Here is a 14,363-nt window from a genome sequence, read left to right as displayed (position 1 = left end):
AATCAGGTTATGGTGGGTAAAAGTATCTTCAAAGGATCTATTCTCATTTTAAAAACAACCTCACACACAATCAGGGAAATGAAATTCTAGGGATTATATATGTGTATCACTCTCACACTAACTGTGAGTATCTTTTACACTCTCTCACACACTATATATATACATCTATATCTATCTCAATCACTCACTCTTCCACACACACTGCTCAATAACCATCTTTCCCTGGACCTGCCTGCTGTTCTGGTGAGCCCTTCACATGTGGTCAGTGCAGAGACAGCGTGTTCCATGGGACACCTGCACACAGAACACAGCTGTGATATAACGCACGCACACACAAAATGCACAGAATACAGCTCTTATATAACACACACACCCTGTTTCTTTCCTCAGTGTGGACAGAGCACTCACAAAACCATTTCATTGCAAGTAATACCATGTATGACTATGTACGTGACAAATAAACCGAACTTGAACTTGAACACACACAGAGAGAGACGACAGTTCTGATATAACTCGCACACACATTCACAGAATGCAGATTTGATATCTCACACACACACACACACACACACACACACACACATAACACACACACGCACGCATGCACGCACACGCGCACACACACACAACATGGCTCCATCATGTGGCTGCTCTGGTTTTATGGTCATCCTCACAGTGTCATGGCATGTTTGCTTTTTGACTGCTGTTTATTCGTATGGCCTCTGACGTCTTTCTTGTGGTGTAGTTTGTTTTTGTTTTGTTTTTTGGTTTTTTTCTTGCCTTTTGTTTTTTTTAAATGTATGCTTTGCTACTCTGCACAGATGTTTTGCCAAGTGTGTTAAAATTCTGGTGAAAAGTTTAAAGTGTCTTAATTAAAGCTGTTTTCACCTCACAGCATGGAAACAGTAAGCAGCAGAAAGCAGTAGCAGGTTTATAGATCGATGAAATACAAAACAATGCAACATGAACAAATGCAGTGAGAAGAGAGTTTTCCTCAAGATGTGGCTTCTACCTTAATTACAAGTCCAGTCTTGTCAGGGAAATGTTTGGCAAAGAATCCCCTTAGTAGATTATTAAAACCTTGTCTTGTCATTGGAGAACTAAAGATGCACTAAGAATAAAATAGAAGAGTTGAATGATCTTAAATATGAAGAAAATTCACTTTTAAACGAACCCTGAAGGATAACAGATTCCCCAACCCCCAGTCCTTTACACACACACTTCTCTTACTGACTCTGTGGTAAATAAAGTTACTGGAGTCCCACAAGAAAACTAGCATCAAATTGTTTATATAACATTATGTTCCTGTTTTTTTGTTTTTAAGTTAGGGAAGGGAACAGTGCGATCCAGCCTCACTCATCATTATGTCCTTAGCTCGGAGGAGACGGGTGCTGTGAGCTCCATAACACACACGCCGCGCGTCTACAGTGCTAGACCTGGAGCGCAGAGGCTCTCTCTATCACACTCACAATCATTCCACCCATTCTGCTTGCTTGTGTATAATTACGGCTTAGTTACGTGCTGCAGTCGTTCCACACAACACGGGATGGGGAGTTCCTCCTGCGTCTGATTCTTTCTCTCCCTCACTTCCTTTCTCTCTTGCTCCTCCCCTGTATTAGTCTCCATGTGTCCTGCTCCTTCTCACGCTCAGTGGCTCTGAAACTCTCTTGGCATGTGGAGACCAGCTGAGCAGTGAGAGCAGCACGGTGTGTCTCTGCGCCTCCCCGACACCTGCCCGCCACGGCCACTGTGAGGGGAGAGGCGTCCAGCCGCGGGCGAGAACTCCCAGCACGCCGGGACCGAACTTTTTCAGCAGTCGTCTTTGCGGCCGGCGAGAGAGAGAGAGAGAGAGAGAGAGAGAGAGAGAGAGAGAGAGAGAGAGAGAGAGAGAGAGAGAGAGAGAGAGAGAGAGAGAGAGAGAGAGAGAGAGAGAGAGAGAGGTAGGTAGTGTGTAAACAGCTACACGGAATGGAGATGGAGGTGTTGGGTGGAGGTGACTCCAAGCAGAGCCTGGCCCCTGGCAAGATGATGAAGGCGGCCTTGATTGTGTCTGTGTGCCTCTGTCTCGCCCTGCTCATCGCCGTCATTGCTGGTGAGTGCATCACGTTCATCATCATGGAACACTCACGCAATGCTCATGCAATCACACAACAGTCACACAATGCTCACGCAGCACACATTCATACAATGCCAACGTTCACACAACACTTATGGAGTTCTCATTCAATGCTCACACAATGTACCCAATAAAACGACAGATTCTCCATGCTGAGCAGGACCTAACACGGCCGGGCAGGACCTAACATGGCCGGGCAGGACCTAACACGACTGAGCCGGACCTAACGTGGCTGGGCAGTACCTAGCACAGATGTTAACGCACCTTGAGTTTCTTTCAGGCGGTTATATTCATACGTTTGCAGTGTGAGGCATAGTGCTATATTCTGCGGGTTGCACGAGCTTTGGATGTGTGTTTGTGTGTGAGATTATTTTAGCATTGTATACAGTTACACGCACAGCAGGATTTAAAACTTGTCATTACCACAGGGGAGAGCAGTGGAGTGGAGTGGAGTTCATGCCCTTAGCAAGTGATATCTCTCTTAGCTTTTATTTAAGCACTTATTTTGATGTCTTTGAGTTACTCAAGGAAAGAAAGGAAACTGTGTGTGTGTGTGTGTGTGTGTGTGTGTGTGTGTGTGTGTGTGTGTGTGTGCCTGTGTTTGTGTGTGTGTGTGTGTGTGTGTGTGTGTGTGTGTGTGTGTGTGTGTGTGAACGGAAATTTCAGTAAGGGCAGACTGCAAAGGAATTGCAAATATGAGGTTATTGTTCCCATTGTTTTTGGTTTTGAAGGGTGAAATATTTGTGGTGATATATCTATATAATTATAGTCTTTGTCTGCACATAATGTAGTCACACACAGATGCACACAAACACACACACACACACACACACACACACACAGACACAGCCCTGTTGTGAGGCTAGGCTTAATAAGGCTTGTTCATGCTGGGCTGAGGCTCTAATTGGTGTTCTGCTTCATGCTGTGGTCATGTGCTGTCCAGTTGGACTACAAACAGCGTGAAAGCCAGAATTCCACAACTCACATAGATCAGTGAGCAGAAGAACTGGTCAGTGTTATATCTCACAGATCAGCGTGCAGAAGAACTGGTCAGTATTATATCACATAGATCAGCGTGCAAAAGAACTGGTCAGTGTTATATCACACAGATCAGCGTGCAAAAGAACTGGTCAGTGATAAGCTAGAAGCAGTTTATGTGCAAAATTATCAAACAATATATATATATATATGAGTAATGTTTACTCGGTGCATTTGAATGTGTGGTGTGTGTTTGGTTTGTGTGTTTGGATTTTGGTATGTGTGCAATGAAGCATGAAATATTAGGTCAGCATGATATCCACGCCATGGACAGCTGTCGTGAACATGGCATGGTGAGGCCAGCAGGGTGTGTGTGTGTGGCTGTGTGCGCGTGTGTGTGTGTGTGTGTGTGTGTGTGTGTGTGTGTGTGTGTGTGTGTGTGTGAAGCAGCCGACACTCTGGTTAAGGCACAGATGTGTTGTGCTCTGACACGTTTGACATGTTTTCTTCTCTCTAGTCTCACAGAAAACAAGCGGTGAGGAGCTCTGCCTAACAGCGGAGTGCATCGAAGCAGGTAGACTCCTTCATCCTGTCTGCATACATCACAGTATATCATACATCATCATCATCGTCATCATCATGAGCACATGTACGCACAAACGTCCAGAGACCCAATCACAGCCATGACTGCTGTGCTGCAGCGGGCTCGATCCTGAAGAAAATGGACCCAGCCATCCCTCCCTGTGAGGACTTTTACCAGTACGCATGCGGAGGCTGGCTCCGAGACCACCCCATTCCGGAAGATTCCTCCAGCTACGGGATCTACCCGTGGCTACGACGGAACGTGGACCTCAAGCTCAAAGGTAAAGAGCCGCAGAATGTGTGTGCATGTGTATGTGTTGGGGGAGGCTCTGGGATGTGTGGGGAAAGGTCTGTCCGTCTGTTCACCAATGCCATGTTCGCTGTGTCAGAGCTTTTGGAGCAGGCTGATGTGGATACAGACTTGGAGGCCGTGCAGAAGGCCAAGGTTCTCTACCGTTCCTGCATGAATGAGCGTGAGTGCGCCAACCCTAAACAGCCCTCGCATGGCAAAAACTACTGCATGCGGTTTGTGCTTGACCGTAACATGCCGTTCTCCCTGCTATGTCCCTGCCGTGTCCTCGTGGCGGCTGCCTCCAGCTGCTCTGGAACTGCTGGACGCCAAACCCCTACAGATGGAGCTGAGGAAGAGGGAGCTCCGCTGGCCAGTGCTCGGGGACGCACTGGGCGGGGACGCTCGGTGGGACGCGCGCAACTTTGACCTGCTTGAGACGCTGGCTCAGATCCGCACGCAGCACAGCAAGTCCGTCCTGCTGCGCCTCTATGTCTCAGCCGACGACAAGAACTCAAAGCAGTACATCATCAAGGTGAGGCTTAGATCAGACAGGGTAATGGGAGGGTCCAGGGTTTGATCAGACTGGGCAGGGTGTGAGTCCAGGGATTGATCAGTCCGGGCAGGGTGTGAGTCGAGGGATTGATCAGACTGGGCAGGGTGTGAGTCCAGGGTTTGATCAGACTGGGCAGGCTGTGAGTCCAGGGATTGATCAGTCCGGGCAGGGTGTGAGTCCAGGGATTGATCAGACTGGGCAGGGTGTGAGTCCAGGGATTGATCAGTCTGGGCAGGGTGTGAGTCCAGGGATTGATCAGACTGGGCAGGGTGTGAGTCCAGGGTTTGATCAGACTGGGCAGGGTGTGAGTCCAGGGTTTGATCAGACTGGGCAGGCTGTGAGTCCAGGGATTGATCAGTCCGGGCAGGCTGTGAGTCCAAGGATTGATCAGTCCGGGCAGGGTGTGAGTCCAGGGATTGATCAGTCCGGGCAGGGTGTGAGTCCAGGGATTGATCAGACTGGGCAGGGTGTGAGTCCAGGGTTTGATCAGACTGGGCAGGCTGTGAGTCCAGGGATTGATCAGACTGTGCAGGGTGTGAGTCCAGGGTTTGATCAGACTGGGCAGGCTGTGAGTCCAGGGATTGATCAGTCCGGGCAGGGTGTGAGTCCAGGGTTTGATCAGACTGGGCAGGCTGTGAGTCCAGGCTTTGATCAGACTGGGCAGGCTGTGAGTCCAGGGATTGATCAGTCCGGGCAGGGTGTGAGTCCAGGGATTGATCAGACTGGGCAGGGTGTGAGTCCAGGGATTGATCAGTCCAGGCAGGGTGTGAGTCCAGGGATTGATCAGACTGGGCAGGGTGTGAGTCCAGGGTTTGATCAGACTGGGCAGGGTGTGAGTCCAGGGTTTGATCAGACTGGGCAGGCTGTGAGTCCAGGGATTGATCAGACTGTGCAGGGTGTGAGTCCAGGGTTTGATCAGACTGGGCAGGCTGTGAGTCCAGGGATTGATCAGTCCGGGCAGGGTGTGAGTCCAGGGTTTGATCAGACTGGGCAGGCTGTGAGTCCAGGCTTTGATCAGACTGGGCAGGCTGTGAGTCCAGGGATTGATCAGTCCGGGCAGGGTGTGAGTCCAGGGATTGATCAGACTGGGCAGGGTGTGAGTCCAGGGATTGATCAGTCCAGGCAGGGTGTGAGTCCAGGGATTGATCAGACTGGGCAGGGTGTGAGTCCAGGGTTTGATCAGACTGGGCAGGGTGTGAGTCCAGGGATTGATCAGTCCGGGCAGGGTGTGAGTCCAGGGATTGATCAGACTGGGCAGGGTGTGAGTCCAGGGATTGATCAGTCCAGGCAGGGTGTGAGTCCAGGGATTGATCAGACTGGGCAGGGTGTGAGTCCAGGGTTTGATCAGACTGGGCAGGGTGTGAGTCCAGGGTTTGATCAGACTGGGCAGGCTGTGAGTCCAGGGATTGATCAGACTGTGCAGGGTGTGAGTCCAGGGTTTGATCAGACTGGGCAGGCTGTGAGTCCAGGGATTGATCAGTCCGGGCAGGGTGTGAGTCCAGGGATTGATCAGTCCGGGCAGGCTGTGAGTCCAGGGATTGATCAGTCCGGGCAGGGTGTGAGTCCAGGGATTGATCAGTCCGGGCAGGCTGTGAGTCCAGGGTCCTGGATCAGAACAGAACTCTGCTGCTGGGTGACCCCGATAGATCTATAGACTGATCTATGATACATGTGATTGATCCATTACCTTATGTATGATTGACCCATGTCATTTATGGTTTCTGTTTGTCCCTTAGCTGGATCAGGCGTCCTTGGTCTTGTCCAGAGAGGATTACATCACCAATACCATCGAGGCACAGAAAGTGAGCTGAATTCCTACTCCATTACTTGTTTTATAGTAACGGCCCGCCATGGTTGGATAACCATAGCCTTGCTGTGTGTCACTGAACAGAATCGAGAGGCCCTACTGAGGCTCATGGTGGATTTGTCTGTCATGCTGGGAGCCAACGAACAGGATGCAGAGTCACAGATGAAGGCGGTGCTTGACTTTGAGATACAACTTTCCCAGGTGAAGAGCTTTTCCCATTTTTGTTGTGTACGTTCAGCCCACTTAACAAAATCTCTAAGTTACCGAGGCTGTGTTTTTTTCTGAATCAGTGACTATGAGGACTAAGACTACTTCATGGTGCTTTTTGGTTAAATGAATACTCAAGTGTTTTCTTTGTCTTTGTTGGTGTTTAGATAGTGATCCCTTTTGAAAATCGCACCAGTGAAAATATGTATAACAAATACACCTTGTCCAAACTGCAGCGTGCAGTCCCAGAGGTGGGTCCCCACACTGCTACCTTCACACTTATCATCAAATACACACACGAGCCATAATCCAGAATGCCACCCTTCTACTTCTAATTCTATCTCTCTCTCTGCAGTTTAACTGGCTCCGTTTCGTGAAAGCTGCAGTCGACTTTAAGCTGTATCCAGACTTATCCATCTCCTTCTCAGAGCCAGTGATAGTGCGTGCCCCTCAGTACATGAAGGAACTCTTTAAGCTCCTCAATGCTACCGAGATCAGGTAACCAGTGCTCAGAAACAACACACACACACACACACACACCATCAATTAGGTTATTAAAGCCTCCTTTTATTGGTTTCTGTGCTAGTGCTTCATTAGTGATGTGTGTGTCTGTGTGTGTGTGTGTGTGCGTGCGTGCGTGTATGTGTGTGTGTGTCTGTGTCTACGCGCACGTGCTCGTCTTGAGCTATATGGGTCTTATCTGTGAGTCGGATCTTTATCACTGCTCTGTGATCTACACCAGGCCTGTCACTAACATATTTAGCTTTAATGTGATTCAAATGTAATCCTCTTATCTTGGGTGTCCTGTCCCTGTGACCCTGGTCTTCAGGACAGTGGCCAACTATGCCGTGTGGAGGTCAGTGCTCTCCAGAGTCACTACCCTCAGCAGACGTTTTCTCTTCCGATACTTGGACTTTGCTCGAGTGGGTATAACACTCAGTTTTTGTTTACCTCAGTGGAGTCTCAAAGATTACATCTTGAGAATATCTAATTTTACAAATCATGTTATTATGTCTCAGTGTGAAGAAATTTAAACTTCTGTGACTCACAGACAATGCAAATAAAAGACTGCTCCTGAACGCGTGACTTTGGTATTAGCGCAGGCAAAGAATGATCATGTCTCCCAACAGATTACTACGGGAACAACCTCTCTAAGACCCCGCTGGGACAAGTGTGTGAATTATGTGGAGAGCACATTGATGTATGTCACTGGACGCCTCTTTGTAAACAAGCACTTTCAGGAAGACAAGAAACACATGGTACTCACTCTCTCACTCTCTCACTCCCTCCATCCTTCACTCATTGATTAACTCACTCATTCACTCCCTCCCTCCCTCACTAACTCAATTACCAGTTCACTCTACCAATTGGCCAGATAGTGATTCACTTGCTAACTCTCACCAACTCACAATGACTCATTCACACTCACGTCTGTTTTTGCCTTTATAAACTATGTAGCTAAGATAATGTCACTCCTTTTAAAGAATAACTTTCCTGAATCAGTGATTATGAGGACTGGAACAGTCCATGAATGAAATGAGTCTCTGAGTGTTACTGCAGACAGTGTTAGTCACTGCCTAACACTTACACGTATGTCTCTGTATATCACTACAGTGTTCAGTGTTCATTAGCCTTACACTTCTGTCCTCCTTCCTGAAACAGTAAATAAACACTCGCACGCTCGTCCCTGCATGTTTTAATGAAGCACAATAGTCACTTTTCTAGATTTGTCTCCATCTAGTGGAATAGGTCCAACATTACTTTAGTCACAGTTTGGAGGGTATCAATGTCAGAAAGGTAATTGACTATGTGTTTGTGTGTTAATGCGTGTTTGCTAGTGTTTTGTGTGTGTTAATGCGTGTGTTTTGTGTGTGTTAATGCCTGTGTGTTAATACGTGTTTGTGAGTTGTGTGTGTTAATGCGTGTTTGTGTGTTAATGCCTGTGTTAATACGTGTGTTTGCGAGTGTTTTGTGTGTGTTAATGCGTGTTTGTGTGTTAATGCCTGTGTGTTAATATGTGTTTGTGTACATTAACGCATGTGTTAATAGGTGTGTGTTGATGCCTGTGTGTTAATACGTGTGTGTTTGTGTACATTAACGCATATATGTTCATAGGTGTGTGTGTTGATGCCTGGAGTTAATATGTGTGTTTGTGTACATTCACGCATGTGTTAATAGGTGTGTGTTGATGTCTGTGTGTTAATACGTGTGTGTTTGTGTACATTAACGCATATATGTTATTATATGTGTGGTGTTGCATGTGTTTGTGTGTGTGTTGATGCGTGTGTGTTTGTGTTTAAGATGGAGGAGCTGACTGAGGGCATCCGCTGGGCCTTCATCGACATGCTGAAGAAGGAGAACGATTGGATGGACGCACAAACGAAGAAAAGAGCCATAGAGAAGGTCGGTGTCCGGCTGTGTGGTCTGGGAACACGGCGGTAGTTTAGGAATTTTCTCGCTATTTTCCGTCTGTCTCGCCTTCAGGCCCATGCGGTCCTAGCTAAAGTGGGCTACCCAGAATTCATCTTCAACGACACCTACATCAACGAAGAACTTAAACGGGTATAAAAACGCTTCATTTTCTCGAATTTCCCTTTAATGCATGGTTTCTGCAGTCCCTGATCTGTTCGCGTTCCCACGTTTTAAAAGCTATGGATTTTTTGAACGATAACAGTTCTCTTCCTGTGCCTGCACTCCGCAGCTGTCGTTCTCGGAGAAGGATTACTTTGGGAATGTGATGCAGACGCTGCGCTTCATCGCGCAGGAGGACATCGGCTGGCTCAGGAAGACTGTTCCTCGCACGGAGTACGCATTGGGCCCGGCTCCACGGGGGTGGGGACAGCGAAACATACCTGCTGCACTTTACATTTCTCTTCGCTTTTTATTTATTCCAGGTGGTTCACCAACCCCACAACCGTCAACGCCTTCTACAGCTCCTCCACCAATCAGATTAGTAAGATCAACTTGAGGATCCATAACATTGTATCGCTGTTATAATGTCTGTGGATATATGATGTTATGTTGCATTTGTAAATGGTAAATTAGTACTCATAAATGGTAAATTAGTATTTATAAATGTTAAATTAGTAAGTGTTAATTTAGCATTTGTAAATGGTGTGTATATCAGAGGTAAAACTCCATATTTTTACCTCACGTATTGCAGTGTATCATCTTGATATTATTTTTCTTTTGTTTGTTAATGTGCATTCATATCTGTCTTCAGGGTTCCCAGCAGGTGAACTTCAGAAGCCGTTTTTCTGGGGACTAAGTTACCCTCGGTCAGTACTCTGTTACTCTCGTTCAGCCCTAGACCACAGCTGACAATCATTCTCCTGGATTTGTTTCTGGACAGACCTGTTGATGGTGTTTAAATGTGTTTAAATTCACCAGATCATTAAGTTATGGAGCAATTGGTATCATTGTTGGGCATGAGCTAACGCATGGCTTTGACAATAATGGTAAGACATTTCTTGTTGAGCTGAATGACTAATTTGTAACTAAGTAACTAATTGTCATAGTGGTATCTGGTGCCTTGAAATGTCTCCATCTGTGTGCTTGTCCAGGTCGCAAATACGATAAAGACGGCAATCTTGAGCAGTGGTGGAGCAACACGTCAATCGCTAGCTTCAATGAGAAGACACAATGCATGATCAGCCAGTACAACAGCTACCACTGGAAAGAGGCGGGACTAAATGTACAGCACCCACTGGCTATGCTTGCCTCCTTATTGACCTACCTCACTTCCTCTCAGAGCCACTTCACTTCCTGGCTTGGGTCTTCTAGGGCTACATGCAGTAGGCCACAATAGCAGAGATGTGGCTTCTACTCCCCATGTCTCTGTGCTTGGATATGATGTAAAGCTCTGTTGAGACCTCTGTGTGTTCACAGGTCAAGGGAAAGAGGACTCTGGCAGAGAACATAGCTGACAACGGAGGAATGAGAGAAGCTTTTCGGGTACGGCGCACCGTCCGAGTCCGGTCCTAGTGAAGGCGCACCGAGTTGGGGTTAATATGTGCACTCGTGTCTCTGAGGGCTCAGGCAGAGAGCAGTGAGGATGTTTATATGAGTGTGTATGAACACATTTGTGTGGGCTGGGTTGCAGGCCTACAGAAGATGGGTGGAGAAGGAGAGGTCTGGGGTGGAGGAGCCGCTGTTACCGGGACTAGGCCTGACCAACAATCAGCTCTTCTTCCTCAGTTATGCTCACGTGAGTCTCTGATGCTCACACACAGCTAAACACTCACCAGTCTCTTCATTATACTGTCTGCCTTGCACTCACTGACTGCTACACTGTCTCACACTGTCAGCCACACTTGTCTTACAATTGCAGTTTATATTTGGACTTGTACAGCTACAGTACACTGCAGTCTAGCCCTTCTTTTGACATTCATGCACTGGTATTTGTTGCGGGGGTTTTGTGGCCTAGAGAATGGCAAGTGCTACTTGTGCACGGTATGGTGGTGACTGTATGTAGACAGGCGTAGACACAGACAGTACGTAGACAGGCGTAGACGTAGACACAGACAGTACGTAGACAGGCGTAGGCGTAGACACAGACAGTACGTAGACAGGCGTAGACGTAGACACAGACAGTACGTAGACAGGCGTAGACGTAGACACAGACAGTACGTAGACGTAGACACAGACAGTACATAGACAGGCGTAGACACAGACAGTACGTAGACAGGCGTAGACGTAGACACAGACAGTACGTAGACAGGCATAGACGTAGACACAGACAGTACGTAGACAGGCGTAGACGTAGACAGTACGTAGACAGGCGTAGACGTAGACACAGACAGTACGTAGACGTAGACACACAGTACGTAGACAGGCGTAGACACAAACAGTACGTAGACAGGCGTAGACGTAGACACAGACAGTACGTAGACAGGCATAGACGTAGACACAGACAGTACGTAGACAGGCGTAGACACAGACAGTGCGTAGACAGGCATAGGCGTAGACACAGACAGTACGTAGACGTAGACACAGACAGTACGTAGACAGTCATCTCCAACCACTCAAATGTACCTCTCAGTACAGCTGGTCAGGGTGGTCTCATTGAGCTACACAAGCTTATATAGTGATTACAGATTACTTACACTGTGTTCCTCCTCCTCCTCCCCATCATCATCATCATCATCATCATCATCATCATCATCATCATCATCATCATCATCATCATCATATTAACAACAACAATAGAAAATGTATTAATATTACACCTTTAAAATATTACCAAGGAACTTGGTTACCTTAAAGTAAAATAAAAAGAATGAAAGAGACAGTAAGAAATGAACTATGATAATATGACAAAATATTTGTAATAAAATTAAAATGAAATTATAGAATAATTTTCTTACGTATTATATAATAACATTTTATCCAACTCCTCATTCAGTGTATCCTGCGTTCATGTTTGTTTGTCAGGTGCGCTGTAATTCCTACAGGCCTGAGGCAGCAAGAGATCAGATCCTGAGTGGAGCCCACAGTCCTCCGAAGTACAGGTGACACACACACACACACACACACACACACACACACACACACACACACACACACAGTCACACTCACACACACACACACACGCACACGCACACTCACTCCCACGCACACACACACGCACGCACGCACACACACACTCTCACTCACGCACACACACACACACGCAAACACACACACACACACACACGCAAACACACACGCACTCACACACACACATACACACTCACACAGTCACACACACACACACACGCACTCTCTCACACACACACACACACACTCACACTCTCACACACACACACACACACATACACACTCACAGTCACACACTCACACACTCACACACACACACACACACACAGTCACACACACACTCACACACTCTCCATTCTTCATTCCCCTTTCCATCTGTCACTGCTGTATGATGTATGTCTCTGACTCTTCCCCTGTTGCCATGGTGAAGGGTTGTTGGGGCGATGAGCAACTTCGAGGAGTTCAGGAAAGCCTTCAACTGCCCCGAGACATCGGCCATGAACAGGGGAACGGGCTCCTGCCGGGTGTGGTAGTGGCAAACAGACAGACAGAGGTCTGATTTTACAAACGAGGTCCAGATCTCACGTTCTCCCTCCCTCACCACGTCAGGCTGGAGGGGGCATCGGGGTGGGGCGCTTCAACCGGACCATCTCACCTTGTCTCCTCCCACTGGAACTCTGATCATAAACACTCCCATATTCAGCTCACACACCTGTGCCATCACCACCAGCTCACTGTTCGTTTCCTGTCCACCACAGCCTGATCGCTGGTGTTTGGACTTCACTCCAAACGCCACGGTCAGCGTTCCAGCTTTACGAGTCGCTGCTGGTGGAACTTTGCACGGATCTGTAGTCAGCAGTGTAAACGATGATCGTCTGTGAGAATATGAACCCGCCACACACCCGAGCTCTGAGAGCACCAGCAGTCAACGCTGCTCATTGTGAAGTAAAAGTGTTGAAAATGGTGCTCCTTCAGCAGAAGGCCACTGTGTGTTTTGTGTGAATGTAATATGGAAATTTGTTTCTTAAATGCATAGATGTACACAAACTTAATGTTAGTCGCCTTTGATATATTCAGTACATTAACATTTTAAATAATCTATAAAAATCTAAAAAAAAAAAAAAAACCATTCCTAAGAAATATTTCTGAAGAAATGTTTTCTTTTAGAAATTGATGCACCACACATTATAACTTATAAATATCTTGATATAATTTGCATATACCATATACTGCAATTTAAAAAAACAGATTTAAAACTATTTTACTACGTTAATCAAAAGATTTGTGATGCCAGTGTTTTAATGCCAGTGCAGGTGTTAGGCGGGGCGGTGCTCAGTGTGTCGGTGTGGGTTCCTTTACTGCTAAAACTGAATGGTCAGGTTGAATGTATGAGGTCAGGCTAATATAGCACAGTGGGAAATGAGGAGTGGAAATAGCAGCAGCCCTGCTGAAAATAGCCTGGAACCCCCGTACACGGACGAGGCCTCAAGACTGCTTTGCCATTTTCTCGCCTCTTACTCTCACTCACTCTCTCTATCCCACAGACGCACAAAACAAATTCAATCGCTCTTAGCTCTGTGTGAAAAACAAAACAAAGCACACAAACAAACAAGCAAACAAACAGATAGACAATACTGAAGACCAGAGTGAGTAAGTTCTTCTCTATCACGCCACGTCTGAGAATATGTGATGATTTAAGCCGGACCAGTCTGTGTGTGTGAGTGTGTGTGGGCTGAGGAACTGTGGATCCAGATCGAGCCACACTCTGAACACACTCACACTCAGCAGAAAATACCCTGCTCAGGCAGCAGGGTCAGTGAGAGAGAGCGAGCGAGCGAGCGAGCGAATCCTGCCGGAGCATGGCGGAATGGCCTTCCTCCAACCTTTCTCCTCCTCACTCTGTGTCCCCCAGCGTGGAGCAAAACGACAGAAATACCATAACAATTACATCCATTTATTCCTGCTGTTCCCATGGTAACATGTGGGGTCTACAATTGCATTTGAACCTGTGTGTGTGTGTGTGTGTGTGTGTGTGTGTGTGTGTGTGTGTGTGAGGGCCGGAGAGACTGAAAGAGAGAACAGCGGGCCAGCCTGTGGATGTGCAGAGCAGACCCAGGGAAACAACTGCTGCTTATTAGAACTGATGGAAGAAGAGCATCCTGTTGATGAGAGTTCACCACCGCATGGGGAGAGAGGGAGAGAGAGAGAGAGAGAGGGAGGGAGAGAGGGAGGGAGGGAGAGAGGGAGGGAGGGAGAGAGGGAGGGAGAGAGAGAGAGAGAGAGGGAGGGA

General features: G+C 47.3%; 1 protein-coding gene across 1 annotated transcript; it reads left to right on the top strand.

The window, feature by feature from the left end:
• Positions 1 to 1,879: 1,879 nt before the first annotated feature.
• Positions 1,880 to 13,058, top strand: phex (phosphate regulating endopeptidase homolog, X-linked). The gene is made up of 22 exons (XM_026995557.2): positions 1,880 to 2,092; positions 3,612 to 3,668; positions 3,796 to 3,957; positions 4,066 to 4,149; positions 4,274 to 4,500; positions 6,258 to 6,323; positions 6,413 to 6,529; positions 6,703 to 6,786; positions 6,891 to 7,033; positions 7,365 to 7,458; positions 7,666 to 7,794; positions 8,837 to 8,938; positions 9,020 to 9,097; positions 9,237 to 9,340; positions 9,430 to 9,488; positions 9,759 to 9,813; positions 9,926 to 9,993; positions 10,099 to 10,229; positions 10,424 to 10,489; positions 10,638 to 10,742; positions 11,969 to 12,045; positions 12,504 to 13,058. The coding sequence occupies exons 1-22, from the start codon at positions 1,969 to 1,971 to the stop codon at positions 12,604 to 12,606; spliced, it is 2,235 nt and encodes a 744-aa protein (XP_026851358.2). The 5' UTR covers positions 1,880 to 1,968; the 3' UTR covers positions 12,607 to 13,058.
• Positions 13,059 to 14,363: the final 1,305 nt, after the last annotated feature.

Source organism: Electrophorus electricus, chromosome 5 (assembly GCF_013358815.1).
Source record: "Electrophorus electricus isolate fEleEle1 chromosome 5, fEleEle1.pri, whole genome shotgun sequence".
NCBI lineage: Eukaryota > Metazoa > Chordata > Actinopteri > Gymnotiformes > Gymnotidae > Electrophorus > Electrophorus electricus.
This window is presented reverse-complemented; position numbering and strand designations above follow the sequence as displayed.

What these genes read in the sequence shown, in the direction of transcription:
- phex (XM_026995557.2), top strand. Translation starts at nt 1,969, where the DNA reads ATGGAGATGGAGGTGTTGGGTGGAGGTGACTCCAAGCAGAGCCTGGCC. An exon ending in TGCAGCGTGCAGTCCCAGAG is followed by an intron (nt 6,787 to 6,890) that starts GTGGGTCCCCAC and finishes CTCTCTCTGCAG; the next exon opens with TTTAACTGGCTCCGTTTCGT. An exon ending in AAGACTGTTCCTCGCACGGA is followed by an intron (nt 9,341 to 9,429) that starts GTACGCATTGGG and finishes TATTTATTCCAG; the next exon opens with GTGGTTCACCAACCCCACAA.